The sequence below is a fragment of the Gigantopelta aegis genome, chromosome 10, assembly GCF_016097555.1.
Source record: "Gigantopelta aegis isolate Gae_Host chromosome 10, Gae_host_genome, whole genome shotgun sequence".
Classification (NCBI taxonomy): domain Eukaryota; kingdom Metazoa; phylum Mollusca; class Gastropoda; order Neomphalida; family Peltospiridae; genus Gigantopelta; species Gigantopelta aegis.
This window is the reverse complement of record NC_054708.1, coordinates 72,403,969-72,431,654: the sequence shown is the minus strand read 5'-3', so window position 1 is coordinate 72,431,654 and position 27,686 is coordinate 72,403,969. Positions and strand designations below refer to the sequence as shown.

At 35.8% G+C, this 27,686-nt stretch overlaps 1 protein-coding gene across 4 annotated transcripts; it reads left to right on the top strand.

Moving 5' to 3' along the window:
• Nucleotides 1-1,334: 1,334 nt before the first annotated feature.
• Nucleotides 1,335-17,426, top strand: LOC121382566. 4 transcript variants are annotated; one of them, XM_041512037.1, is made up of 4 exons: nucleotides 1,335-1,357; nucleotides 14,244-14,334; nucleotides 14,667-14,937; nucleotides 17,211-17,426. In XM_041512037.1, exons 2-4 carry the CDS (start codon nucleotides 14,265-14,267, stop codon nucleotides 17,353-17,355), a joined length of 486 nt encoding a protein of 161 aa, XP_041367971.1. In that variant the 5' UTR covers nucleotides 1,335-1,357; nucleotides 14,244-14,264; the 3' UTR covers nucleotides 17,356-17,426. The 4 variants fall into 4 exon arrangements, with proteins under 4 accessions (XP_041367971.1, XP_041367973.1, XP_041367969.1 ...); XM_041512039.1 differs by lacking the exon at nucleotides 1,335-1,357 and adding an exon at nucleotides 1,366-1,434 and having other exon boundaries at nucleotides 17,197-17,426; XM_041512035.1 differs by lacking the exon at nucleotides 1,335-1,357 and adding an exon at nucleotides 1,368-1,434.
• The last annotated feature ends 10,260 nt before the right edge of the window (nucleotides 17,427-27,686 follow it).

The following is a 27,686-nucleotide window of genomic DNA, read 5'->3' as shown; positions in this document are numbered from 1 at the left end:
GAGAGAGGAAACGCGCTGGCGTTACTTCATGGGCTACTCTTTTCGATTAGCTTGTAAGAATTCGCGGCATTTTGCTTTTCAATCGTGTTGAAATAAAATGTTGTGCATTCAATGTGTACTGTTCAAAACTTCGATTTGGTATGACGTTAAAGTCCATCTAGCACGTGGCAGTGGCCCGGATGCACATTTTCTTGACAAATCTGTAAAAAGCATGCAGTCTTCGCACGTTCTTACAGTTGACCCAAATTTAACCAAAGATTCTTTAGACAGTACAATGAGGTAGCTGTGTGTCACATGTTACCACATTTAGTATACGGATTAAAAAAAATATGACCAAAACTAAACTTGCGTTTGTATTTTCCGTCAGTATATATGTATGTACTTACTACAGTTATTTATTAAGGGGTTTTGATTTAGCTTTCACTTTGCTTGTATTTATGATAATACTGTATTGAACAACTCATGGACTGTGTTTGTATGTGAGGAACTGTATATTTTTTTTTTTTTTTTTTAACAAACCTAGTTTATATATATATCTATAAACAAACAAACAAAAAGAAAGAAAGTAAAATGTTGGGTTTGGCACTGAACACGGATGAATTTGTTTCAAATAATGGATTCCTTTGAAGATCTGTTAGTGCAATATATTAATATATCATGGCGCACGTTAGTGAGTCATGATGCTGAGAATTTTATTTTTATTGCTCTTTTTTTTGGTAAGTAATTACATTTTATATGTCAACATTTTCTTTTGTGACTTGAAAATTTAAATTGTACATATATTATGTGCACTGTCATACCTACTCCAATAAAATTGATTTTATATTTTTACATAAATGAACAGCTAACAGTATCGCCAGAGGGGATACGAAGTAATTAATTGCCTTTCATTCACGTTTCTCAAACTCATGTGTTCTTTTTAATTTACGTGTAGAAACGCACGGACGAGAACGAATGATTAGCAGCCAGTCCAACTCCACCCCAACCCCCACCGAAACACACACATGCACCCCACTCAACCGCCAACCCCCCCCCCATACACACACACACACCCAAACCCCACCTGGAATTAAACAAACAAAAAAGCCACCCCCCCCAAAAAAAAAAAAAAAAATAATAATATATACATGTATATAAAAAAACAAAACTGAAAAAACTCAACAACTAGAGAAAAAAACAACCAAAAATTATTTCTCTAGCTTTTTCCACACCCCATCACAGCATGGACAACACAAGACAGGAAGTGTTTGTACACCACCAGTATGACATATGATAGAGGAAGTAAAAAGCCGTGTGACTGACAGCTATTCACTGACATTAATCACCAATGATTCTGCACTATTGATCAAAAATAAAGGTGGGTATTCGCTTTTTAAAATATAGCTTTGATGCGGCATTTCCTGCTAATACCAAACTGCTGGGAACACGAGTGAGGTCTGTACAATTTTAATACAATTGTGTATATAAATGTACTTTAAAAAAAATAATAATAAGTATTATAAATGTACTTTTTATATATAATAATAAGTCTATAAATTTACTTATATATATATATATATGTACACTTGTATATAATAATAAGTATTGAAAAAAGGTACTAAATGTGGAGTTTAATTCAACATTTTATTTAATTATTCAGTTCAGTTCATTGTTATGTATTCCTTTGTACCTTACGGCACATATATAGGGGGGAAAAACCTGTTTACTAAACACTACAAAACTGATAACACTATAGTGTGTAATATAGTTTAACATGAGAAAGTAAATGGTAAAACTGTTTGGTTAGTTTGGTAGGGGATAAAGTTGAAGTAGTTACAAATGCTTTTTTTCTAGCAACATAAAGAAATTTACAAATGGCAGTGATGACTGACACTTGGGTTGTGTAATCTGGATTAGTTTGAAAACTGATGAATTGTTCTTGTCATTTCTTAATATCTTTACATGATATTAATTAAATTGTGGGCATTCAAATATAAAATCAAATTCATCAAGATATTCTACAAAATTACGATTTCCTAAACTGGCCCACTGAAAAAACACTGTTCGTTAAAATATAACCATTGTCTTTTTCTAAAAATCATTATTTGGTTGTATCAGTATTCCCAATGGATTCTATTTATTGATGTAACAACGAACAGTAGTTTTTCAATGGGCCAGTTATAATTTATAAATACTATCTAATTCCTATCTAATATTATCAACAGTGTTTATAACTGGCCCATTAACTGAAGCGTCAGAATATAACTATTGTCCTTTTGTAAAAAACATTATTTGGTTGTATCAGTATTTCCAATGGATTCCATTTATTGATGTAACAACTTTAATATCTATTGTTAACAAAAAAGAAGAAATTTGTTTTGTTTAACGACACCACTTGAGAAAATTGATTAATTAATCATCGGCTATTGGATGTCATACATTTGGTAATTCTGATTCGTACGGTAGTCATCAGAGGAAACCCGCTACATTTTTCCTTAAGCAGCAAGGGATCTTTTATATGCACTTTCCCACAAACAGAAAACCACATACCACGGCCTTTGACCAGTTATGGTGCACTGGTTGGAACGAGAAAAAACCCACTTAGTTGAGCGGATCCACTGAGGTGGTTCGATCCTACAACGCAAGCACTTCAATCGAGCGCTCAATGGAGCTAAATCCCGCCCCACTCTATTGTAAACCGCCTGTAAAGTACAACTGTATTATCGGCAAATAGCAAAACAGAAATATTCAAAATTTTAAGTTGGTAACTTAACAGTTTTCAGCTTTCATCACATTTCCGAAGTGATACACAAATAGAGAAAACAACAATGGTGATATTGATATCCTTGCATAAGGCCGAGTGATAATGGACCACAACATAACCGAGACCAGCGTCAAGTTCAGCCAGCCATTTTTCGCTAACGTTTGCAAACTAATTGACTGGTTCCCGAAGTAAGTATCTAAATACAAAACTTTACAAACCCCTAAAACCATTAATTTTACTATGTCGTTTTTGTTTATTCCTTAAAATTACCGATACGGGGTCCACATGACTCGTAGAAATTGACTTAAAATGGAGAAAGATGAATTAACATTCGATGCGTGTCACATGATCTCACACGTGCCAGATCAACAAGGCCAAAGAATTTAATTTTTATGAATTTTAGGACCCCTGTTGTTAGAATTTGTTTTCAATTATTATATTCGATCTGCAAAAGGTATGCTACATTTTTGTGCCTCTATTGTAGTGAATAATATTCATAATCCATTCATAACAGTTGTAAATAAGTTTGAGTATATAAATTTTGTTAATTTAGAATCAATTCATTAAAAAAAAATTATTTTACAAACTATGCGCAGGTATGGACGTAATGCCTATCAGTATTGACATCAAGTGTGAGCGATGTGTGTTGATAAAACGCGGACAGAACCAGAACGCTTGACAAATTGAATTTTTCCTTTTAAAAAAATGAATAAATTAAGTGTTCGGCAACTGTGCATAATTAAGAAACATATATTTTTTCATGTAGTTGTCTTAAAAATGGAAAATAATGAACTGCACATGCGCATTACGATACTTTTTGCAAACGCATGCGCCTGGACGCAGTTAGAAACGTCGCACTTTTTCCTGTTTACTGTAGGGATTTTCACTTTTGTTTACTAGAATGGATTTGTTTTACATCCAAATTGTTGATTTTTTTACGTTAAATGATTAAAATCTATTTTGTTTCACGTATTGTAGCTGAAAAATGTAGAATAATATTTCCGTAAATATCGTATTCGTGTTTTTGTTGTTAGGTGAACGCAGTTTGGGACGTCGATGGTATAACGTGTGGGTGTGTAGTATTAATATATATATATATATATATATATATATATATATATATATATATATATATATATATATATATATATATATATAGTGATGACGGCTCTATATAGGACGTTTCTACACAGGGCGGTCTAGTATTTTATATACTTAGATATGGTGGAAAAGACATTAACAGTAAAGGTAATAAATATATATTTTGTATAATACTCAATGCGTTCGTGTTGACACTATAAAAACGTGTGCATGGGTACACTTTGCCGCATAAAAACTCAACTTTGCCACCCCAATTTTTTTTTTTTTTTATGTCCTTTTCCCAGTTAGATAGACATTAAGAAAAATGCAACAAAAGACATTCTGATATTTAAAATATTACTTTACTGTTAAAACAAACTGATACGTAATTTCAAGTCACTCAGTTGGTCGCTTATAACCTGAAGCCAGTCCGAGACAAACCAGGTTTCTGGGACCCTGTCGATCGTCGCGCCATCTGGAATAGAGTTATTTCCACCTGTTTCAGCTAAGACGCCCATTCGGTTGACTGTGTCGAGTACAATATTATTTAGCGGACGTTAACGACAAATGGTTGACTGAACTTACCCCAGCTGAATCTCTTGATTTAAAGGCATCCAGTCACGGATTTAATATTGTTATTTTATTTTGATTTCTCTAAATATGGTGTGAACGAATAATAAATTATGGGATGGGTTTTGTTTGTTGGGATTTTTATTTTATTTTATTTTTCTAAATTGTGTTATTCTTGAAATTAAAAAAACAACAAAAAAACACACAAAAAACCCAACTACATCCGAAGTTGGTTAAAACTCAACTTCGATAGTTACACTTTACAGGTTACACAAATGAATACAATAAATAAACATCTTGAGTTAGGAGATAACCATATATGGAGTTTTTAGATTTGCGGGTGTTATTGTACATTTTATCCTGCAAATGTAATTTTTGACCAAAGTTAAAAATGAAACATTTGCGGGCATTTGAACCGTCAACTTGGCCTGTTCCAATTGCTAATGACGTCACTTTCTAACGACGTCATTAGCTATCCGGGTGTTATTTTCAGTTGATCCCGGGAAAAAGAATGTAATTAACCAATCACAATATAGAACACACTCGCCATCAGTTTACAATAACCAATCACAACACAGAACACACTCGCCATCAGTTTACAATATGTGACAACTGAGAGGTACTAAATTTCTGCAGAGCAACCCAGATCTTATGTACAATCACTTATGACACATTTACTTATCGCCTGTTCGCTGACACCATATTCCTTCGTTCTTTCCAGTGGCGGATCCAGAAAATCCATTTGGGGGGGGGGGGGGGGGTGCAGTGACATGAGGTGGAAGGTTTGGAAGGGAATTGTAAAAAAAATGAAAATTAATATATATATAATAAAATTATAACTATCGCTAAATTTAGGGGGGTCCGGGCCCCTGCCCTCCCCTCCCTAGATCCGCCTCTGCTTTCGTTGTCTTTTTTATAACAAACAGTGAAAGAGCTGAGACTCCCATGGTAACAAATAATAATATACCGCCTGGTATAACTTTTAAAGTCTAGACTCGAGACTCTAATAGAGTCTGAGTCACTAATATTATGACAACGCCATACAAATTGTGTGACGTCATTAGAGATTGAGTCTGGACTCTAAAATTTTAGTTTTATAAGCACGGGGCCTGATATGTTCATTGTTATTATGTTTTCTAATGATAGACGAAGGATCAGCATTAATTGTGGTTGTTTTTTGTTTTGTTTTTTTGTTTTTTTGTGGGGGTTTTTGGTGTGCTTTTTGTGGGTTATCTTTTTTTCTTCTTTTTTTTTAGTGGTTTTTTTTGGTGTGTGTGTGTGTGTGTGTGTGTGTGTGTGTGTGTTTGTGTGTGTGTATGTGTGTGTGTGTGTAGTAATTTTATAGTCCCCAGAACATAGAATGGCAGTGTCAAGATTGGGGTGCCCTGAACTCACTGTCTCACAATATATATTTTGTATTACATACAGTATGCATTTTTTAAATGGAAAAATATATACACGCTTACAGATCTGTATTTAGAGTCACACGAATAGACATAATCAGCAAACCTTATGTACACATACACAGAATACAAGACGGTTCTTTGTAATACGCCCATCTATGGGTCGTGTTATGGTATGGCATTGTCCATCCGTCTGCCCGTACGTCTGCCCGTTAACTTTTTCTTGTCCGGACCATATATTGCATACAGGGACATCAAACCTCACATATAGGAACAATATGGGATGGCGGTGTGCCGTATACTATTACTAAGTCACTGTGACCTACTGTTCACAGTCTACTGCACATAACAGTAAATCCTTGACCCGACCATATCTTGCATACAGATGCATACATGACCATAAAACCTCACATGTAAGAACAACTTGGGATGGTGGCGCGTCGCATACTATTACTAGGTCAAAGTGACCTACTTTTCAGGGTCTACTGCACATAACAGTAAATCCTTGAAAAGACCATATCTTGGATACAGATGCATACAGGACCATCAAACCATATGTAGGAACAACTTGGGATGGCGGTTGGTCCAAAACAAAGTATTCATCCATCCCATTGCAAAAAAAATGGCATAATTAGAATTGAATCATACCCGTAACATATTCATTAATATAGATATGGTTTTCCATCAAACTCCTGATGGGCGTATCATGTACCTCACCGGTACTCTTGTTTGGTTTTGTTGTTTGTTTGCTATTTTGTTTTTGTTGCTGTTGTTGTTGTTTTTGTTGTTGTTGATTTGGGTTTTTTAAAATTATTAACGGGTGCCAAATAGAAAGAAAAAAAGAGGAAAATATGTCATGTATATTTAACATCGGAAAAAAGTATTTTAGAAATAAATATATCTCAATATTTTATACATTTAATCATCTTTTATGCTGCTTGAAATATTTATACCACTGCTCCCATTGTTTCTTAAAATTTTCATAATGATCATTTTGAAATAAGATACATTTGTCAGATTCCAAATTTTCTTTAATAATTATAGTTTTTACAGCAGACAAGTTTTTTTCTTTCTATTTTCATGGTATAAATATTTTATGGGTTTTTTTTTTTTTTTTTTTTTTTTTGGGGGGGGGGGGGGGGTAAATGTTTTTTTTAATTATTATTATTCACAGATACCCTGTTTACAATTAACTGCCCCAATCTAAGGAAAAGGGGACAGTTGGTTTACATAACCCATGAATGATGTGTTTTTAAAAGCTAATATCAATTTAAATTAACCAGGAATTTAGACAGTATTTGTATAATATTAAATAGTAGACCTTAATGAAGAATGAAAGATAGTGATTCTATTAATTTTTAAAATTTTTAAATACACACTTTCATACAACACATTCGCACTGATATATCTTTCTTGATAGAAAAAAACCCCCTATTTTAGAACAAATATTTTTAAGTTATTAATATTATATTCAAATTGTATATTCTCTGTAATATGTAGACAAGCTTGACCCTATTTTCATAAATAATATTGTATTGTTTTGATATTGCAACAGTGGCTCGTACAATGCCCACTTTCTGTTGAAGCGTTCATACTCACATTTACTAAATGCTATATTTTGTTCTATTTGATATCAAATGTTTAGTTCATGTTTAAAATAAATACGAATTGGTTTTCTATTTTGTAACAATATTTTATGTTAATAATTAAACCGATTTATTGCATGTGTGTTTGTTTTCTTAAGAAGACCCCAAATGACAATACATGTATGTCAGTTATCTATATTTATATACTTTCCTATTGTATTGTATATCCAGTTTGTAATATTTCCCCAAAATTCTTTAACATAATAACAATCATGAAATAGTCTCTTGTATACGATTACAAAAGTACATATATTTGAATTAATATAATGTATTGTGGGGCCGGGATTTAGCTCAGTTGGTTGAATACTCGCTTGAAGTGCTTGCGTCGCAGGATCGAACCACCTCAGTGGATCCATTGGGTTTTTCTTTCTCGTTCAATCTAGTGCACCACAACTGGTCAAAGACCGTGGTATATGCTTTCCTGTATACGGTAAAATGCATATAAAAGATCCCTTGCTGCATTAAGAAAAATGTGGCGGGTTTTCTCTGATGACTACAAGTCATAATTATCAAATGTTTGACATCCAATAGCCGATGATTAATGTGCTCCTGCGGTGTCGTTAAACAGAACAAACTTTATGATGTATTGTATATAGAAAAGTGTTAGTAGTGAGAAGTCGGTGTCGAATGTTTTAAGTTGTTTTAGCTTGTGGGGTTGAGCTGGTTTATCTTTTGTAATTGACACGTTTATTCCATAATTATGTTTTCTATAATCCTTATGAAATATTTCACTGCATTAATTAAAGAAGCATACTCTAGAAAGTTTGTTTTTATATTAAATTTTGCTATTAACCAAATCACTAATGAAAAAACTTCTTTTTCTGCACACTTTTTTATATAAGAAATAGGCTTCTTATTTTTTAATATTTTACAGTTAAAACAATTGTTTATACCAGCTATATCGTTTATTGATTGTTTACACTGGATGTTTCGCCAATTACCATTGCAATTTCAATTTCTTCTATTTCTGGCTCAAAATTATCTTTAATAAATATCTTCTAAATTTAAAGAGACATTAATACCTAATAAAGTATAATTGCTTGAACCCCATCTAGCTTCCACCTAAAATGATGAAACACTTCTTTTGAATATCATTTTCGGCCTATCCATATTATTTTTGATTTTGAAAAATTTAGCTTCGGACCATATATTTTTGCAAAGAAATCTAGTGTAGCAAGTGTTTTAATATTTCCTATTGTACAGGAAATCTGGGGATCCATCTAAGATAAATGTAGTGTTATCGGTATATTAAGAAATCAGGAATTTTTCTCCGTCAATGTTTATTTAATGTCTTTATTATTTCGTAGTAAAATTATTAACAGTATTTCCGCGCATATTACAAATATGTAAGAAGATAATGGGTCACCTTGTCTATTTGATTTAACAGCTTCTGATAAGTGCCCATTTCGCATTATCGCTGAGACAAAATTTGTATAAAATGGTTTTATCCAAGTTTTAATAGAAGTCTTAAAATAAAAAATATCTAAAGCATCTTGAATGAAAGACCATAATAGAGAATCAAAAGCTTTCTAAAGTCTACTAATAGTAACTGACCTAGTATATTATGTGTTCAGTATATTTCATAATTAAACGTATATTTTCGCCTATGCATCTTCCTTTTTATAAATCCTATTGTGTATGTTGGTTTTTCGAGATAAATGTCAAATAAATGCCACTAATTAATTTGATCCGTCCAAATCATGTAAACTTAACTTTTCACACGTCTGTTGTATGCAACCCCCCCCCCCCCCCCCCCGAAACATTTTATACAATCAATATAAATGGGACGTAGACCAGTAGTAAAGCGTTCGTCTGGTGTGGTATATCAAAGGCTGTGGTATATGCTATCCTGTCTGTGGGATGGTGAATATAAAATATCCCTTCAGGCTTGCTACTAATGGACAAATGTAGCAGGTTTTCTCTATGACTATATTAGTCTTACCAAATGTTTGACATCCAATAGCCGATGATTAATAAATCAATATGCTCTAGTATGTGTCGTTAAACAAAACAAACAGTGTCAATGACGTTGACTGATGATTTGGTGTAACAAGGCACACTAAACGTCAATAGCCGTTCTCGTAGTGGTAGGAGGCAAGCTTTAAGTTACATCAGTTGCACAGGATCAGTATATGCGATCCCACACTCAGACCCCACCCCACTCCCGACCCTCAAAACAAGTTAACAACACATAATCATTGCCCATCAGTTGCAAATTACTGCTTAAACTGTAAGAAACCGACCGACAGCATACAACATCCAGGCACGACGCTTGTTCTTCCATACCTTACGCAACATCAGCGTATATGACATTTTAACACGGTGACGCACATCCGCCCGAGTATGCAAGGACTTTCTGAATCAAACCACGAGAAGTTATTGGCTTGACCAGTGTGTCAACAGACCTCAGCCCCATGGAACACCTATGGGTTGAACTTTGGAGACATATTCACGTGCAAAAACGTAATTTAACGATGAAAATTCGATAGCCGTACCAGACCCTTGTGTAATAGACTCCATTCCCCAATTATTATGCTGTTGGACAAGTTTATAGTAGCGTCCATAAGACGATATTGTCAAGCCCGCGGTGACGACACATCACTACTGAGTTGCAGGGATATTTAACATTACGTGAATCGTTATCACTGGGCAATTCCAGGAAAAGGTCAACGTTCTATTCATACGAATATTGGTTTAAAGGGACAGACCCTAGTTTTTAAACACTAAGGCACATTTTTCACTATTAGAGCCGTTTATGATCACTGAAATCAAATATTACTTACGTTTTATTCTTTAGATTATCCATTGCCGTACAACCGAAGTGCTTCTAGTCATTCTGGTATTTCTTATACCACAAAATGCATTTTTTTTCATATTTCTAAAAAACGCACGTGCGTCTGACAAGTAATGATTATGGAGTCGAGTTTTAGTCTATTTTTAAGGGTATTTCAACGTCACAGACTCTTGTTTCACTCTGTTGTATCCAAATATGTTACAGGTTTGTCTATTAACAATTTTTACGGGTTGAAATTAGGGTCTAGGTGAAACATATGCCCTAGTGTTTAAAAATTGGGGTCTTCCCTTTAAACTTGAATAATTGGGTTTTAAATGCTATGGTACTGAAGTTTAATAATATATAAAGCTTTATATATATATATATATATATATATATATATATATATATATATATATATATATATATATATGTATGTATGTATTGATGTATTGATGTATGAATATCTATATATTGTATGTATGTCGAGGTTGACTATTACATACATAGATATTAACGCACTGGCGCAGGAGATAATTAAATCCTTTCTGGCCTCACAAATTGTTCCATGCCGTTGCTGGGACTCGAATCTGTGGCACCGATTCGCCCGCAAATTGCAAGACTAACCACGATACGCTCTGAGCTATCGAAGTTTCCATAAAAAGTAATCTCTTTTAACTCAACCATATGCATGGGGCCTACAATCTACGCGGTCGATCCCGCTTACGTGCATGAAACAGTGGGCAGACCTGGCACTGGCTAGTATGTATTGATGTATGTATGTATGTATATATGTATGTATATATATATATATATATATATATATATATATATATATATATATATATATATATATATATATATATACACATTATTGTTAACTTTTTGGTTGGAAACGGGGTCAAAAAACCAGGGACCAAACATTGAAATTTGATTTTTTAAAGTAAAAGCAATATTACTACTGTTATTTTTAAAAATATTTGAATTAAGCAGTTATGCATTAAATATAACATATATATATATATATATATATATATATATATATATATATATATATATATATATATACATACATACATACATACATACACACACACACACACACACACACACACACACACACACACACACACACACACACACACACACACACACACACACACAGACATACAGACATACATATATATATATATATATATAGACAAGTGAACAGGTGTGCAAATAACAGCATGAAAACAGGGATCCAGTTGAGCGCTCGCCTGTTCTGTCTGAAGTCATAGAAGTGAATCCCCACTTCTAACTTATTTTCCCCACTGCAACCAGTCCCTCACGATGTATTAAAAGGGCATGGTATGCCAGATCATGTAGATTGGAAACTGATTGGAATATGTAGCACGTTTCCTCTGAAGACTTAGAATGATCAAATGTTTGACATCCAGTAGCCGATGGTTAATCATTAATCAATGTGCTCTACAGGTGTATGCTTACCCCCCACCCACTCCCCCTGCAAATCATTATTCTTTTTCACCAGGGTCACCGACATCGCCGGCGGACCCGCGGCAGCATTGCGTTTAAGTATATATCCATCCAAAAAAAATAAAGAAGGAAGGAAATATTTTATTTAACGACGCACTCAACACATTTCGGTTTCGGTTATATGGCGTCAGACATATGGTTAAGGACCACACAGATATTGAGAGAGGAAACCCGCTGTGGCCACTTCATGGACTACTCTTTTCGATTAGCAGCAAGGGATCTTTTATATGCACCATCCCACAGACAGGATAGTACATACCACGGCCTTTGTTACACCAGTTGTGGAGTTGTGGCTGGAACGAGAAATAGCCCAATGGGTCCACCGACGGGGATCGATCCTGAACAGACCGCGTGTAAGGCGAACGCTTTACCACTGGGCTACATCTCCCCCCCCCCCCCCCCCAAAAAAAGGGATATGAAATCCTTGTGCTTAGCAGGGTACTTTCTCCGGGCTGAACACACGTCCGTCACAATGGAATTACCCCGTTGAGAACTTATATTTTGGTTTTTGAAGGTAGTGCTGTTGATTATCACTGTAAGGTACTTTCTCAAAATTCCACCCATGGCGCTTGAAAGCTTGATGGCCATAGTCGTGGGGTTGCATACATATCCGGTTTTCTCCTTATGAGTGGGGTTAGGGAAAGGAGGTCTACCCGCTGCCCTCAGCCGACATCTTCTGTCTTCGGGAGTGTCCTTCTCTGAGGTGGGATTGCCGGCCAAGGCTGATGAATTCCCCCTACCCATACTTCTGTCCTTTTTCGCCTTCACAGCCGTTGGGAGTTTCACGTCTCCTCTTCCGCCTGGTCTGCCGTTGGGACGAAGATGCTATTTAACTCATAGCTGGGTTGTTGGATATTTAAAATCAGGGTTATCTTTCCCCTAAATGAACTGCCTTCCCAGGCTAATGCGTTTCATCTACCCGAAATTTAGCGACTGGTTTTTGGGCGCCAGTTACCCGCCTTCGCCCCTTTTCCTGTCAGTAGAAACGGTTCCGTCGGGCTAAGCCACACGAGAAGGCCAGGAGCTGGACTCTGATTGCCAGAGGCTATTTGAGACGCATGCCATTTGGAGCATTTTATAAGCAGTGGAAGCTTAACCGCACTACCACCCCCGGCTATGACAACCTTGGATAAAATAAACTCAGTATCATTACACGTACACTTTCTGTTTTGTTGTTGAGTATATTTGTGCATTGGTACCCAAAGAAATAGAAAGATAAACTTACATGACCTTTGCATATGTACGTTTTTGGATTTGGTTGAAAGTCACGTTACATTAATAACATCCCGTAGGCTCTTTTGTACAGAGAAATGCTTTTGGGTACGATGATGCTTTATGTAATCTTGATTTAACTTTGGGAAATCACGTTTTCGTGAAAACGGTGAATAACATTAAAATGTGTTACGGAACGGGGTATAAAAGTAGAGATATCAATAAAACCATGAGCTACGTGGGAGTGCTCTGGATTAACCGTGGATACATGCATCCAGGTACAATTTTCAATAATATTATTATTAGTGGTGCATGCTATGAAAATATTATTTATACCGTTTTATTTATTTAAAACTAGGGTGCCTTCGTCTCATCTGTCAATGCCAATGGTGTATTTTAAAATCACTTTTTTTTTCTTAACATTCTATTCCTCCAAAATCCTATAGCCACTTGAACTGCAATAATTTGCTGTTTGTTGGTTGTTGTTTTTCCCCTCAGTATACACGTTGTATAGTGGTTACAGGCTATATCTAAATATAGGTTATCTATTCATTATATTCATTCATCAATCAATGTCTTAGGTATCATTACCGCAACAAACTAATCTGTCACCTGCCAAACCTTTGCCCCTAAAGGTTTCCTGTGACCTAATTAATATAAATTCACTGACGTAACATGTATGGTAAATATAAATACAAAATACACGTAATAGTAATAATTGATAAAATTTAATAAAATTAAAATTAATTATTATAATTAATTTTGTAATTGTTAACATTTATTGAACAGGTATAACTATGACTTTAATCATCTTAGATTTATTTGTGAAAAAAAAAATGAAAAAAAAAAAAGCCATGAAAAGCCATGTAACACAGTGCCGATTTTCTGCCAATATAGAGATAAAACTGACGTCTCGTGAAGTTATTTGGATGTGTGCATATACTTAAAGGTATAATCTTTACATTTCAAAAAAAAGAGGATAAATATATTTTTTATAATTGTGCAACTTTGAGCCTGCTTCTTTAAAGTATGTGCGAAAGCGTATATAAAAGATCCCTCGCTGCATTAGGAAAAACATACCGGGCTTCATCTGATGATGACTACGTGTCAGAATTACCAAATGTTTGACATACATAGTCGATGATTAATTAATCAAGGTGCTCTAGTGATGTCGTTAAACAAAACAAACTTTAATATTATAATATATAATATTCGTTGTTTTCTTTTTCATAAAGTAATTAACATATCGTAATATACAACAATATAAAATTATATTTCAGGTTCAAGTGTAGGATCTAATTATGGAGTTGCCACTGGCGTTAGTTATCCTGTGTATGGTCGTTCCTGGAATCATTTACTCACAAGATGACGGTTTGTATTGGTTAGAATGCACGAATGACACATAATTCGTTTGCTTTTATTTATTGCTTGAAAAAGTATGGTGTATCAAACAAAAATTACTGGTTTCAATTTTTTTCGTGACCCCGATGACTCGTAAATAAAATATAATATAATATAATATAATATATATATATATATATATATATATATATTCTTCTCCTCACTACTTCTTGTCTCTTCTTCTCTCGTCTTCTTGATCTTCTTCTATGCCATGGATACAAAATCTGTTTTTGATTACACCTATTTAATACGATACTGAAAACAAAATTCAACTTTTAATATATTAGTTTTTCCACTATTAGGCTGCGTTTCATATGACGCGAAACCTTACTCCAGCTTTAACACATGGAATCTCTTCGTCCTGTACCCGAGAAAGAACCCGGACATGCTGATTACTAACGTGGAGATCGTCCGACGTGACTTCTACCGCTGTAAGATGACACAAAACGGGGTGGAGATCGTCTTCTACGGACATAATGGAACTCATTACTGGGTGGAAAAGGGATGTGCTGGTGACTTCAGGATCACTGAATGCCCAGAACACAAATTCAACATGGCTGCTGCTTTAGAAAGGTAATAATATAGCATTTATAATGCGTATCATATAACTATAATTATATACGTGAATGGTCCACGGGAATAACCATTTTTTTGTTAGGTGATATTTTAAATGTTTAACGTTTACAACTGTGTAATCGTGGAATATCTATGCCTAAGAAAGCATAATTTACCAACTACTTTTAATGGCCTAACATAATTATAGGTTTTTAATTTAGTATGTCAGTGTGACCTTAACATAAACGACCGTTATAATACTATCTGGACATCACAGTTTATTCCCATGGACCTTTCATATATATATATATATATATATATATATATATATATATATATACATACCGTTACACCTTTTGTTACAACTTAAAGTTGTAACAAAAGGTGTAACGGTATATATATTTATACTGGCTCCCCAAGAGATAGAGCACTATACCAGCCACGCCAGGAAGAATACTGTATTGTATATATATATATATATATATATATATATATATATATATATATATATATATATATATATATATATATATATATATATACACATGTATATATGTATATATATATATATATGTATATATATATATATATATACATGTATATATATATATATATATTCTCCCTACCAAAAAAAAAGAAAAAAAAAAAAGAAACGCACGTTTGACAATTTTACACATAACGATGTATTTCCAAGCACACTGATCAGATTGTGGTATTGGTTCCAGCAACGACCTTCCAATATCCACTGTGGCATAGGACCACTACATACGAGTAATTCATCTACGGCAAAGGACCGTCACGGCAACCTCTACTGCTTCCGCAATACCAGGTTTGCATAAGATATCGGCTCAAACGATGCGGAACTGACTACGTGAGGCAGGTATTTAATCCAGACGTGTCATTTTGACTCAACAACATCGTCGACTACGACGTCAGTGGTGTCAAATCCACAGAGTATGGCCTCAAATGCGATGGAGAAGTGTATGTTTTAGTGGTGAGTCTCGTTGTTGGCCGTGTTGCGCTGAGGGAAATGTCGAGTGTACAGACGTCGTCGTGAACGTTATGCTGCAAACTGCATACAGAAAGTGGATATATTCGGTGGTAGTAGTGTGATGATGTAAGCAGCAATATCACACACTGGCCGGACCAGCACGACAATACAAGACCACATACAGCTAGAGTAACAACAGCATACATACACAACAACAGCACTCAGGTTCCGCTATGACCTGCTAGATCTCCGGATTTGAAACCCATAGAACATTTAAGGGGTGAGTTGGATAGACGATTGAGACAGCATCAACCACAGCCACATAATCGCCCACAGCTGGCACTGACACTACAGGCAGAATGGGCTACCAGTTCACAAGGTTTACTTCGTAATGTTATGACTTCAATTGGAAGGAGATGTCGGGCAGTTCTGGACTCCCATAGTGGGCACACAATATATTGACTGCATACCGTGTGTGTGTGTGTGTGTGTGTGTGTGTGTGTGTGTGTGTGTGTTATATTTATATATATATATATATATTTTTTTTTTATTATTATTATTTTTTTATATATATATATGTAAGTATGCCTAGATTAAGTTGACGGTACACAAGTATTTTAAATGTTGAAAACATTACAATCAGTGTTTACAATGGCTTTAATTATTATATAGCAAATTATTCAGAAACACACAAAGAAAAGAACAATGTCAATATTTTTGTGGTACAAGATAATGTCTATTAAAAAAACGTTTAAAACGTTTCTTCAAAGTTTACCGTTATTTTATATTTGTAAAAAACGTTTACTTTTGTAGCTAATATGACATGATGTTGTAATTATAAAAGTAGTTAAGAATGTTAAATATGGATGTGATTTGGATATATTTTGCACTTTTTGTTTCTTCCACATGTTTTGTTATTATTTCTTCTTTAACTTGGTTAAAAACAACTATGGTAATCTAATGTTATTACCATTCTTCAATCAGAAAACACTTAATTTCCATGTGGCACAAAAGGAACACTACCCGTGTAGCATGTAACGAACAAATAAAGAGGACAACTTATATAAGGATATAACGAGTGAAAGCTAATTATATATTATATTCTTTCAGAAAAGAATACGATTTTCAATTTGTGCTGTCATTCAAATGGACATTGTTCAAGTTCACTTCTAAAACATGTTTTATTTCTTCATATAAACATGTAATGATAAAGTGCTGTAAAAGCAAAGATCAATTTAATGAATCCATTACATAAATTTTGTGTCTTATAGTTTTTGTCTGTATAGTTCTGTTATTTCAGCGGTGACGGCCTAGCAACCTCAGTTTCATCCAAAGGCGCCAATCCCGGAGGCTTTGAGGGCATTTCAGCATCCAACCTGTTTCACGGATTCGGCAGTACATTCGACAAATTAAAAAACCAGTGGCAACATTTTTCTTTATCTTAAATCGGCAAATACATGTACAGCCTACACTGTCAGTTTCAGCTAATTCTGAAATAAAATATAACGTGACTTGATATATTTGTATTTTTGTCTTTTAGATTATTTTATGGATGTCATGATTATGGTTTTAGAGTAAAACAGGCGATATTGTGTATACATCGTTTCCCCTCTTACATATTACAATCCTAATAGGATTTTCTAGGGTCGATTGTTGCTTTTATTTGGCACCTCATAATATAAAATCGCGTTTTTGCCAGTGCGTGTTCGAACGCTCAGACAGGGGCCCCAGCAGTAGCTCGAACTTTTCGGGGCGCTTACTAAATATAGAGCACAGTAATGTCTGGCGTGTCGTCACTGCCGGTGTATTTCTGACGAGGGCTACTGCCTCAATCTAATTAAAATTAGCTCCACTATTACATGTAATTTTAATTAGATTGCTACTGCCTAGTCTACTATATATATTAATACAGCCTGTGTTTTGTTACTAATCAACACAAAGCTTGTTATTAAAATAATTATATTAGACCACGAACTACCACATTAAAAAAATGTTTAAGTATGAGAGCAAAAACTAAATAAATGTTCTAATGATTCAGTTTGCAGAAGGTGCACAAATCGTTAGTTTGTATTACGTACCATACTTATGTAGGCAAGTTCATATCTATATTGTCCATGGTTTCTCATTTTCTTCTACATGTCTTTTGTACATTCATTTCTGCATATAACTTAGTTACTACATAACTGTTAGGTGTTGTATGTATCTGACACTATGCATATGTATTGTAGATGTATTAGTCCCACTTAACATATACATGAATATCAACCTTCATTAGCACATACAATATTGCTTTGACATGGATTTTTAATACATATTTTTTTTTTTTTTTTTTAAATCAACATCACATATATGATGCACACACATATGAATTAACTATCTAAGTTAATTTCATTTCTGGCATGTGTATGACTTAAAGTATACATTAATATATTAATATTTAAAAACAGAAAGTGTCTATTGGCAGGATTTGAACCTACTGCACCGATTCGCCTGGTATTTGACAGCCCGCAACTTTAACAGCTCGGCCAAAGGAGACATACACATAAAAATGGAACCCAATTAACCGTAGTTAAGTTTGAAACTAATGTAACAGTTTGGTATTAATATGGAGCTATTTGTAAATTACAAAGGGGCTGATGACACGGGGACTAAACCCACACTAGCAGAAACGTTGACCCAGTAAATATAATATTTAAAAACACAGTGTCAATTGGTAGGATTCAGAACTAATTCCCCAATTCTCATGTCCTTAAACGCTCATTACCTATTTGAACATTCACAAAAATGGAAACCCAATTAACTGTAGTTAAGAATGTATATGCTATGAAACTTTCAGTTAAGAAATAATGTAACAGTTTGTATTAATATACAGCAATTTGTAGATTGTATCGGGGCTAAAATGGAGTTTAACATTGGAGCAACTTGCTCTGCACGACTATTGGTCTCCAGGGGCCAAATTCAATAAACTCTCTCGACTTTGCGATCTTGCGGTGCAATGTAAAAAATACTTGTAAGAACGATGTAATGTTGCTCCTAAGCGAGCTTTATAAATTAGGCCCTAGGAGACCCATACTAATACATACAAAAAATAAATATAGAGAGAGTCACAACCACTCCTCTAAAATATAGCACTGTTTAAAGAATGAATGAATGCATGTTTAACGACACCCCTGCACGAAAAATACATCGGATATTGGGTGTCAAACTATGGTAAATGCAAACCTAAAGTAATGCACTGTTTAAAGTAATGTTTGTAGAACAACACCACAAGAGCACACTGATAATCATCAGCTATTGAACTGAGTGTTAAACATTTGGTAATTGTGACAAGTAGTCTTCAGAGGAAACCTATGTTATTCCATTAGCAGCATGGGGAATGTATATGCATGCACTATCCGAGACGAACAGGAACGAACCTATTGAAGGGCTTCAATCCTTCGACCCAAGTACCTCAAGCGAGCACTACATACTGAGCTAGCAATGTTTAAAAACATCGGAAGCGTACATGATCCGAGGGCCTGCTAAATGATTACAACAATTAGCTCCGCTAACATATAACTGAAAATTATAACACCATTGACTATGTAGTTTATGGATGAGAACATCTGGAGTAGGAGAAAACGATGTGTCGCTTTACTCATTCTACATCCTTACTGCTGAATCTCCATACATCCAAGATAGCCGAATTTTCATACATTTCAAGATAGCTAAATCTCCATACATCCAAGATAGCTGAATATTCATGCAAAAAAACAACAACCCCCCCCCCCCCAAACCACCCCGACACGACCCCCCCCCCCCCCCCCTCACACACACACACAACTATTGATCACAGTCTGTTTCATTCAAAAAGTTGCCGATGCTGATAATAAACAGTAAATATCTTTCATGCATTCCTTTTAATGTAACCTATGTATTGCGTACCAGTGGTAATGATTTTCGCTAGTCCACACAAGCCTCACTAAAATCTACGGATGTGCAAGATCATTTTACCACTACAGCGGTGATTGTATTATTTCCGAAAAAAGAGAGAACAACCCCAAACCAACACCCCCCCCCCCCCCCGCTTCCACGTTTAATGTTATTGTTTATTATTTATTTACGTTATTTATTATTTTATTAAATTATTGATGTGTGTGTGTGTGTGTGTCTGTCTCTCTGTGTGTGTGTGTGTGTAGGTGTTGGTGTGTGTGTGTGTGAGAGAGAGAGAGAGAGAGAGAGAGAGAGGGAGTGTGTGTGTGTGTGTTGTGGTGGTGGTGGTAGTTCTGGTGTGTGTGTGTGTGTGTGTGTGTGTGTGTTTTTTGTTTTATAGGATTTTGTTTTTAATTGTTCCAAATGGCAGTTACATTTTATAAGGTACCCTGAGGAAGCGATAAACTGTTTCTGGATCAGACGCAAGTTATTTGAGGTCAGATTTCTTCTGTTCATATCGTGTATGAAAAACAGGTCTCAGCTTAGCGGATCTCCACATTATGACGCTGCAAATTCGTATATTCAGTCTAGACGAAAAATGCTTCGAAATTACAATCCATTTTGGTGATGAATCACCAATTTTTTTCAACCATGGAATTATGAGCAATATGATTGATGCACCTTTTATAGTCAATCCATAAAATAACTCGTAGACAGTGTGGGAGCATTAATACATTAACTGATTGCGTACATAAAAGCCGTCACGGTCAAACAAGCCGGATGAAACTCAACGTTTTCGAGACAAAACTGCTTGTCACTATTATGTTTGACTTTTCATCATGCCACTTTGCTGTTCTGTGTTTAATAGTGAAATTTTTTTCTTGCTTTCCAAGGACAAATGTTTTTGTAATATCGGAGATCGACTACATCTGAATCCGGAAAGAGATGACCGTATTATTATGCACCTATAGTCCATCCCATCATTCTATAAAAATGTATTTTGTAAATAATTTCAGTTTCGTTTGACATAAGAAAAAAAGTAAAAGTGTTTTGGAAATAACAAACAAATACTATTTCTGTGTGCAATTTACATATCAATCGGCTCAGATATAAATAATCTGTAGTAAATTTAATAGTATGAAATAAAGCGTTCCCCGTGGGACAAACTCTAAATGTGTATGATCGATAACATCCCCATCTTCCAAAACATTGTCCTACAAAGATCAATGGAAAACAATCATTTCGAATTCCTTCAGTCGGTATCATCAATTATTTTATTCTTAAACTTTTTTTTAATTTTTTTTATCACATACTGTTTTATAGGTATACCGGTATACAACACATTTTGAACAATACGTATTGCGATATTGTTCTAGCTAGCTCCAGTCGCCTCTAGCCCTCTTATTGATATGTTGTAGGATAAGGTTAGAGAGGACATTTGTTTACTAAATCTGATGCCACAGAGCTTAAGTTTGATTAATCTCGAGTCCAGTCATGACATTAAACTTGCATGTTGTTAACCAGTACCAACGCCACACAAAGAAACCCGACGCCACTATATGCGAAACGAACCTCCGCTGTATTTTCTTGTGGTGACGTAGAGCAAAGTGTGTACCCACGTGATGCGTTGGTAGGCCCTCCTGGTTAATAACGTGTAAGTTTAATGTCATGACTGAACTCAAGAATAATCAAACTAAAGCTCTGTGGCATCAGTTTTAGACAAAAGTGTATTATAGACAAAGTAGTTGGTCGACGATGATTGCCGGAGTATTAGCCCTCCCCCACAGAATATCAATAAGGGAAGGGCTAGAGGTGACTCGAACTATATTCTACCGTACCGGTAGGCCTATATTTGCCAAAACTATCAGTTTACGAAAAGAAACAATATCTTCACTTGTTCGGAACGAATCTTGATTGACTGGTGTATCATTTTATTAAATTATACAAAATGTACATGAAATTAGAGCACTTTATAAATTATAATAATTGAGAATTTGTATTTCAACTCGCTACATTCCTTGAAAATATTTGATAACATGAACTTTGTTGCTACTAAATCAGGAACGGAGTAGGAGGGTGAGGGGGGTTCCCTCCAATAATCTTGAATAAAGAAAATATTGGTAGTATGAATTTTACTTGTAAAATGCATGAAATTGCATTTCAGGACATCTAGTTTTCACACTTTTACAGGGGAGCATACCCCCAAACCCCGTAGAAACTTTGCTTTGCGCCGTCGATCTCAGTCAAACCGCCTCCCACCCCCAACGTCTACTTGCTTCCGCCGTGCCTGCAGATTATTTCAGTTATCCGGTGTGTTTAACACATTACAGTAATCAGTCTATTACTGTAATAACGGTGCCGGTGTCATTGCTGCGTATATTTTGTTTATGTTTTAACGTAAACATTTGGAAAACTTACGTCAGTTTCGCCCTTTATTTTTTTTTCTGTCAAATATGAGACAAGAAAGAAAAAAAGAAATGTTTTATTTAACGACGCACTCAACACATTTTATTTACAGCTATATGGCGTCAGACATATGGTTAAGGACCACACAGATTTTGAGAGGAAACCCGCTGTCGCCACTACATGGGCTACTCTTTCCGATTAGCAGCAAGGGATCTTTTATTTGCGCTTCCCACAGGCAGGATAGCACAAAACATGGCCTTTGTTGAACCAGTTATGGATCACTGGTCGGTGCAAGTGGTTTACATCTACCCATTGAGCCTTGCGGAGCACTCACTCAGGGTTTGGAGTCGGTATCTGGATTACAAATCCCATGCCTAGACTGAGATCCGATCCCAGTACCTACCAGCCTGTAGACCGATGGCCTAACCACGACGCCACCGAGGCCGGTAATATGAGACAAAGGACTGACTTTCGTTCATTCATTTTGCTATGCAAGAAAAAAGGGGCACATTGGCTCTTTAAAAGAAAAAAGAAAGAAATGTTTTATTTAACGACGCACCCAACACATTATATTTACGGTTATATGGCGTCAGACATATGGTTAAGGACCACACAGATATTGAGAGAAGAAACCCGCTGTCGCCACTCATGGGCTACTCTTTTCGATTAGCAGCAAGGGATCTTTTATATGCACAGGGAAGTACATACCAAGGCCTTTGATATACCAGTCGTGGTGCACTGGCTGGAACGAGAAATAGCCCAATGGGTCCACCGACGGGGATCGATCCCAAACTGACTGCGCATCGAGCAAGCGCTTTACCAATGGGCTACGTCCCGCCCCTGGCTCGTTAAAAGGGTATCTTAATAACAATTTTAATATCTGCAGTTAACATGAATGAGTTTGTGTCTGTATCACATTGTACGAACGGAAGTAGCGCTCGCTGCATTAATAAAGATCATTATATGAGTTTTGAGGCCCATCGGAGCATTTTTTTTAAAGTTGGGTGAATAATGAATAGGGTCGTTGATGTGTAGGAGGGTCCGGGGGCATGCTCCCCGGGGAGACTTTAAAAACTGGATGGCTTTAAACGCTTTTTTTGACATTTGAATCGCAAAATTAGCCATTTTTAAACAATAACTATTTTAAGCATTATTTTGCATAGTATTATAACCCAAGAAAGTGTGTGTGTGTGTGTGTGTGGGGGGGGGGGGGGTTCTCCTTGGCATCTTGATAGCAAAATTACCCATTTTCAGACAGTGATCACTGTCTCTTTTGGAGTTTTATAACCCAAAACATATTATTTCGAAGAGTTCAAACCCTTTACTCTTAGATCTCAATAACTAAATGGTGAATTTTAGCGTTGACCAGAGGCGGGAGAACGGGAAAAAAGCCATAGAATCAACTTTGCTTCGTATATAAGTATGACTATCATATATTTCACTGTAATTTGACTTTGATAACTTTTTTTAAAGGCACTATTCCAGGGACGGATCTGTCTAGGCAGGGCAGCTATATAGCCTACACAAAACAAACAAAAACACACACAAAAACACCAACAACAAACATACAAAGGAGCACTTGTAAGCACTTGTAAATTAAAACTTTAAAAGACACTATTCTAGGGATGGCTCGGTCTAGGTAGGGCAGTTATACATATTTAAAAAAAAAAACGACACAAAGGGGCATTTGTAAATTATAGCTGTAAAAGGTACTATTCTAGAGATAACTGTCTAGGTAGGGCAGATATACGTAAAAATGACAGAGCCTATTGTTCATAAGTAATTTTGAAAATCTATACAATTTCAAAGCAAAAACTATTATAGGCTATCATTATGCAGCTTTGATCACGCAACTTTAATTCGCTCATTAGTCGCGTTAGACAATGTGGTGAACTCCATTGAGACGCACATCTGCAAGCTTGCGCATACATGCACAATTTAACTTCATGCAGCTAAAAATACTTATGTGTAAAACAATTTTTTACACAAACAAAAAGGGCACTTGAACATGTTGAAAGCAACTGAAAAATTGGGGGGGGGGGGGGGGGGCGCAAGCAAAACTGATGTGTCAGTAGGCCTATTCGATGTCAAAATGCATGCTGCAGGCACAGCGGAGCTGGGGAAGGGGGTGGGGGGACTGGGTTGGGATATAGAAACTTTGCTTTGCGCCCTCGATCTCAGTCAGCCACACATACCCCTCATGTAGACTTGCTTCCGCCGTGCTTGTGCTGTTGATCTGTTTTCATACCTGACCCGAAGTGAAGAAATCTGATCCCAAATAATTTGCGTCAGACCCATATTTGTTTTTATCGTTTCCTATAAAAACCAAATAAGCAGTGTCAATGACTATATGAATACCGATTCAAAACATCACAAAATAAAGTGAAACCAAATTTGTAAGTTACCGACAGTTTTCCATCTTTACAATATGTAAGCTACAATTTATTTTCAAACATCGTTTTTCGATTTTATCAAAATCCCCGACAACCAAAGATATAGCAGACCTAATTCAACATAATCAGCTGGTAACATTTGTCCTCAAGGCCAGAATGATTATTGGGGTGTTGTGAACATGAAACCACTTCATGACAGTGTCAAAAATGCGTGCGAAAAAAAGCACAATGGCGGCCATTTTAAGATGGCGTAGCCTATGTTTCAGAATTTAAGATTCATAACTCGATGACTGTTCCAACTAGGAATATGTTTTTGGGGTCATAGAACATGAAAATAATATTTGTAAGATAATTTGGTGTAAATTTTACCCAGATTAAAAACAAAAAACAAAACATAAATAATTAGTTATTTCCTTTATAAATTTGTCAAAAAATGGCCCTCCTTTTTTTTTCACAAGCTATATATCCGGTCCCATTTCAATCTCGTCTATATTAATTACAATACTAAGGAACTCTATTATACTCCAAAACAGCTTAAATGTTAGGGGTTTAAACATATGCCCATACAGAATCACAAAAAACCCACTCCATTTTGTCTTGTAAGTCAGGGCCGTAGCTAGGGGGAGGAGGGGGGGGGGCGCGGCAAGGAAAGCATTATAGAAACTTAAAGAGAATTCTCTTCTTAACCGTTTAAGGAGTTTTAGACTATTAACTACTCAGTCCCCCCCCCCCCCCAACAAAAAAGCCTAGCTACGGCCCTGTAAGTAGGTCTCCAGATCCATCAACATGTGATGTTTGCCACACCCGCTCCTTCACGGGCCTAGACATCCTGATCATGTTCCACTGTGGTGAACTCACTAAAATCAAAAGTATTCTTGGTGCTCAACTAAACTCGATCTATCAGACAGGTTTAATAAGAATTTAATAAGAACACTCGCGATCATCCATCCTCAGAAAGCATGGAATATGTTCGGACATACTGACGTGTGCTGAATATTCTTTACCAGTTCAACTGTTTCACCCTAATTTCTGTGATTTTATGCATAATGATTTTTTTTTTTAATGTACAGTCGTAGTGACAAACAGTTTTGATGGTACATAATTGTGAATATATAACTTTGTATTCTACTATCAAAGTAGAATTTGTATCCGCCATTAATAATGTATGGATCTTCATGCTGAAATATGCAGAACCACCCCCCCCCCCCCAGGATTTCGACACTTCACATTGATGAAAACGAATATTTTTAATGAACTAACTAGATAATTAGCTTCTTTGTATGTTCCTTATATCAGAACTACCAAAAAGGTCATACAGTACCATGTAGTGGCTGGGGTTTTTTTTATGGCCATCTATGGAGTGGATGCCCAAGGAGTAACAATGTGATTGAATTTTATTGAATGGTATGGTGCATCTATCTTTTGGTGTATTGTTTAGAGTTCATAAGTTATACTGGTCTAGTATGGGTTTCCATGGTGGTCACCCAAATGATCAAATTTACTTCAAACCAAGTTTGACAAAATATATTAATAGACTTTACGGTCTCACTACACAGTTGGCTTCCGGGTGAGAGTTCATTGATCCACTATAGTTCCTAATTGTGACATAGGTTGTGGTTCATATATTTACTTCTAGGAATTTGGTAAGAATTGAAACAATTTGATGTTTAATGATAAGCCTTCTGGCTGGATTTTGCCCTTGTTATTTTGTGATATTATGCATGGAGTTTTGGGGAAATGGGTGTATAGCGGAAGAGACAGCCGGAGTGAATCGGTTAATGAACCACATTACCTGTTCGGACCGGTAATACAGCAAATCACAATGAGATTGAAATGTTCTCAATTTTGAAGTGAAAATAAATGCTTATATAATGTATGTTCACAATGATGAATATTGTTAGAATCCGTTCTATTGGCAATCTTCATTTGAAGTTGGGCCATTTAAAGCGGCTATATCCGGAATATATTTTTTATTATTTAAGCATATAGAACAGAAAATCCAATTACGTTTGGTGCATATATGACGCCGCACTCCGCATTAGTTTCACTACGCTGGCTTATTCAGGTCGATAACAAAGCCATTATTTTGAAAGTGGGACACTTTTGACGGGCTCCTACCGATCTAGGTTTTCATTGGCTTATCACAAGTGTGAAATTCTTGAACAAATTTAACTGTCTTGATTGAGGGGTCGTCTGATATTTATATCCATAGAGGTATGGTATAACGCCTTTGCAGGGGTCGGTGGGTGGGGGATTTGCCTTGAAATGTTCACAGTGGCCAGCTGTTGGCATACGCGTTATATGTAACGGGGTGTTACTAATTACGTAACGCTCTAGGGGTAGAGGAAGAGGGTACTGTGTTCGATTTACGTAACATTTTTCAAGATTATATGTTATTTTGATTAATTACTTAGACCTAAAAAGGTGTTTTTTGGAAATGCGCGGTCAGTCTAGGATCGATCCCCATCGGCGGGTATATAAAAGACCATGGTATGTGATACCCTGTCTGTGGGATGATTCATATAAACGATCCCTTGCTAAAAACAAAATGTACTCGGTTTCCAAGGCGCGTGTGAAGGGATTTCAGCGGGGTTGGGGTTATAGACTGTGTTGAGCGAAGTTTATATGGGTCCATGGTCCCCCAGAAAATACATTTCAAATTTTTTTAAGCTTGGGCAAGTAAGGGTTTCGACCTCCAGTACCCTCCCCCTGCACATGCACCCGATTCTTCTCTACGATTATATGCCAAAATTACCAAATGCTAGACATCCAACAGCAGACGGAAGGAAGGATAGGATATGTTTTATTTAACGACGCACTCAACACATTTTATTTACGGTTGTATGGCGCCGGATGATTATTAAATCAATATGCTCTAACTTTGATGTTGTTAAACAACCCCCCCCCCCCACAGACACACACTAACTTTACCCTTTCCAAACGAAAGAATATTTATTTAAATTTGTCGATTTTAACACGTAAAATTAAGAAGTGAAAACGTCTACGTTAGTATATTTTATTTTAAAAATATATACATGATCAATGTGTTATACAAACTAAACTTT

Coding starts and splice junctions, on each gene's coding strand:
- LOC121382566 (XM_041512037.1), top strand. CDS start 14,265: ATGGAGTTGCCACTGGCGTTAGTTATCCTGTGTATGGTCGTTCCTGGA. Junction 14,335..14,666: donor CATTTACTCACAAGATGACG/GTTTGTATTGGT, acceptor TTCCACTATTAG/GCTGCGTTTCATATGACGCG. Junction 14,938..17,210: donor ATGGCTGCTGCTTTAGAAAG/GTAATAATATAG, acceptor CTGTTATTTCAG/CGGTGACGGCCTAGCAACCT.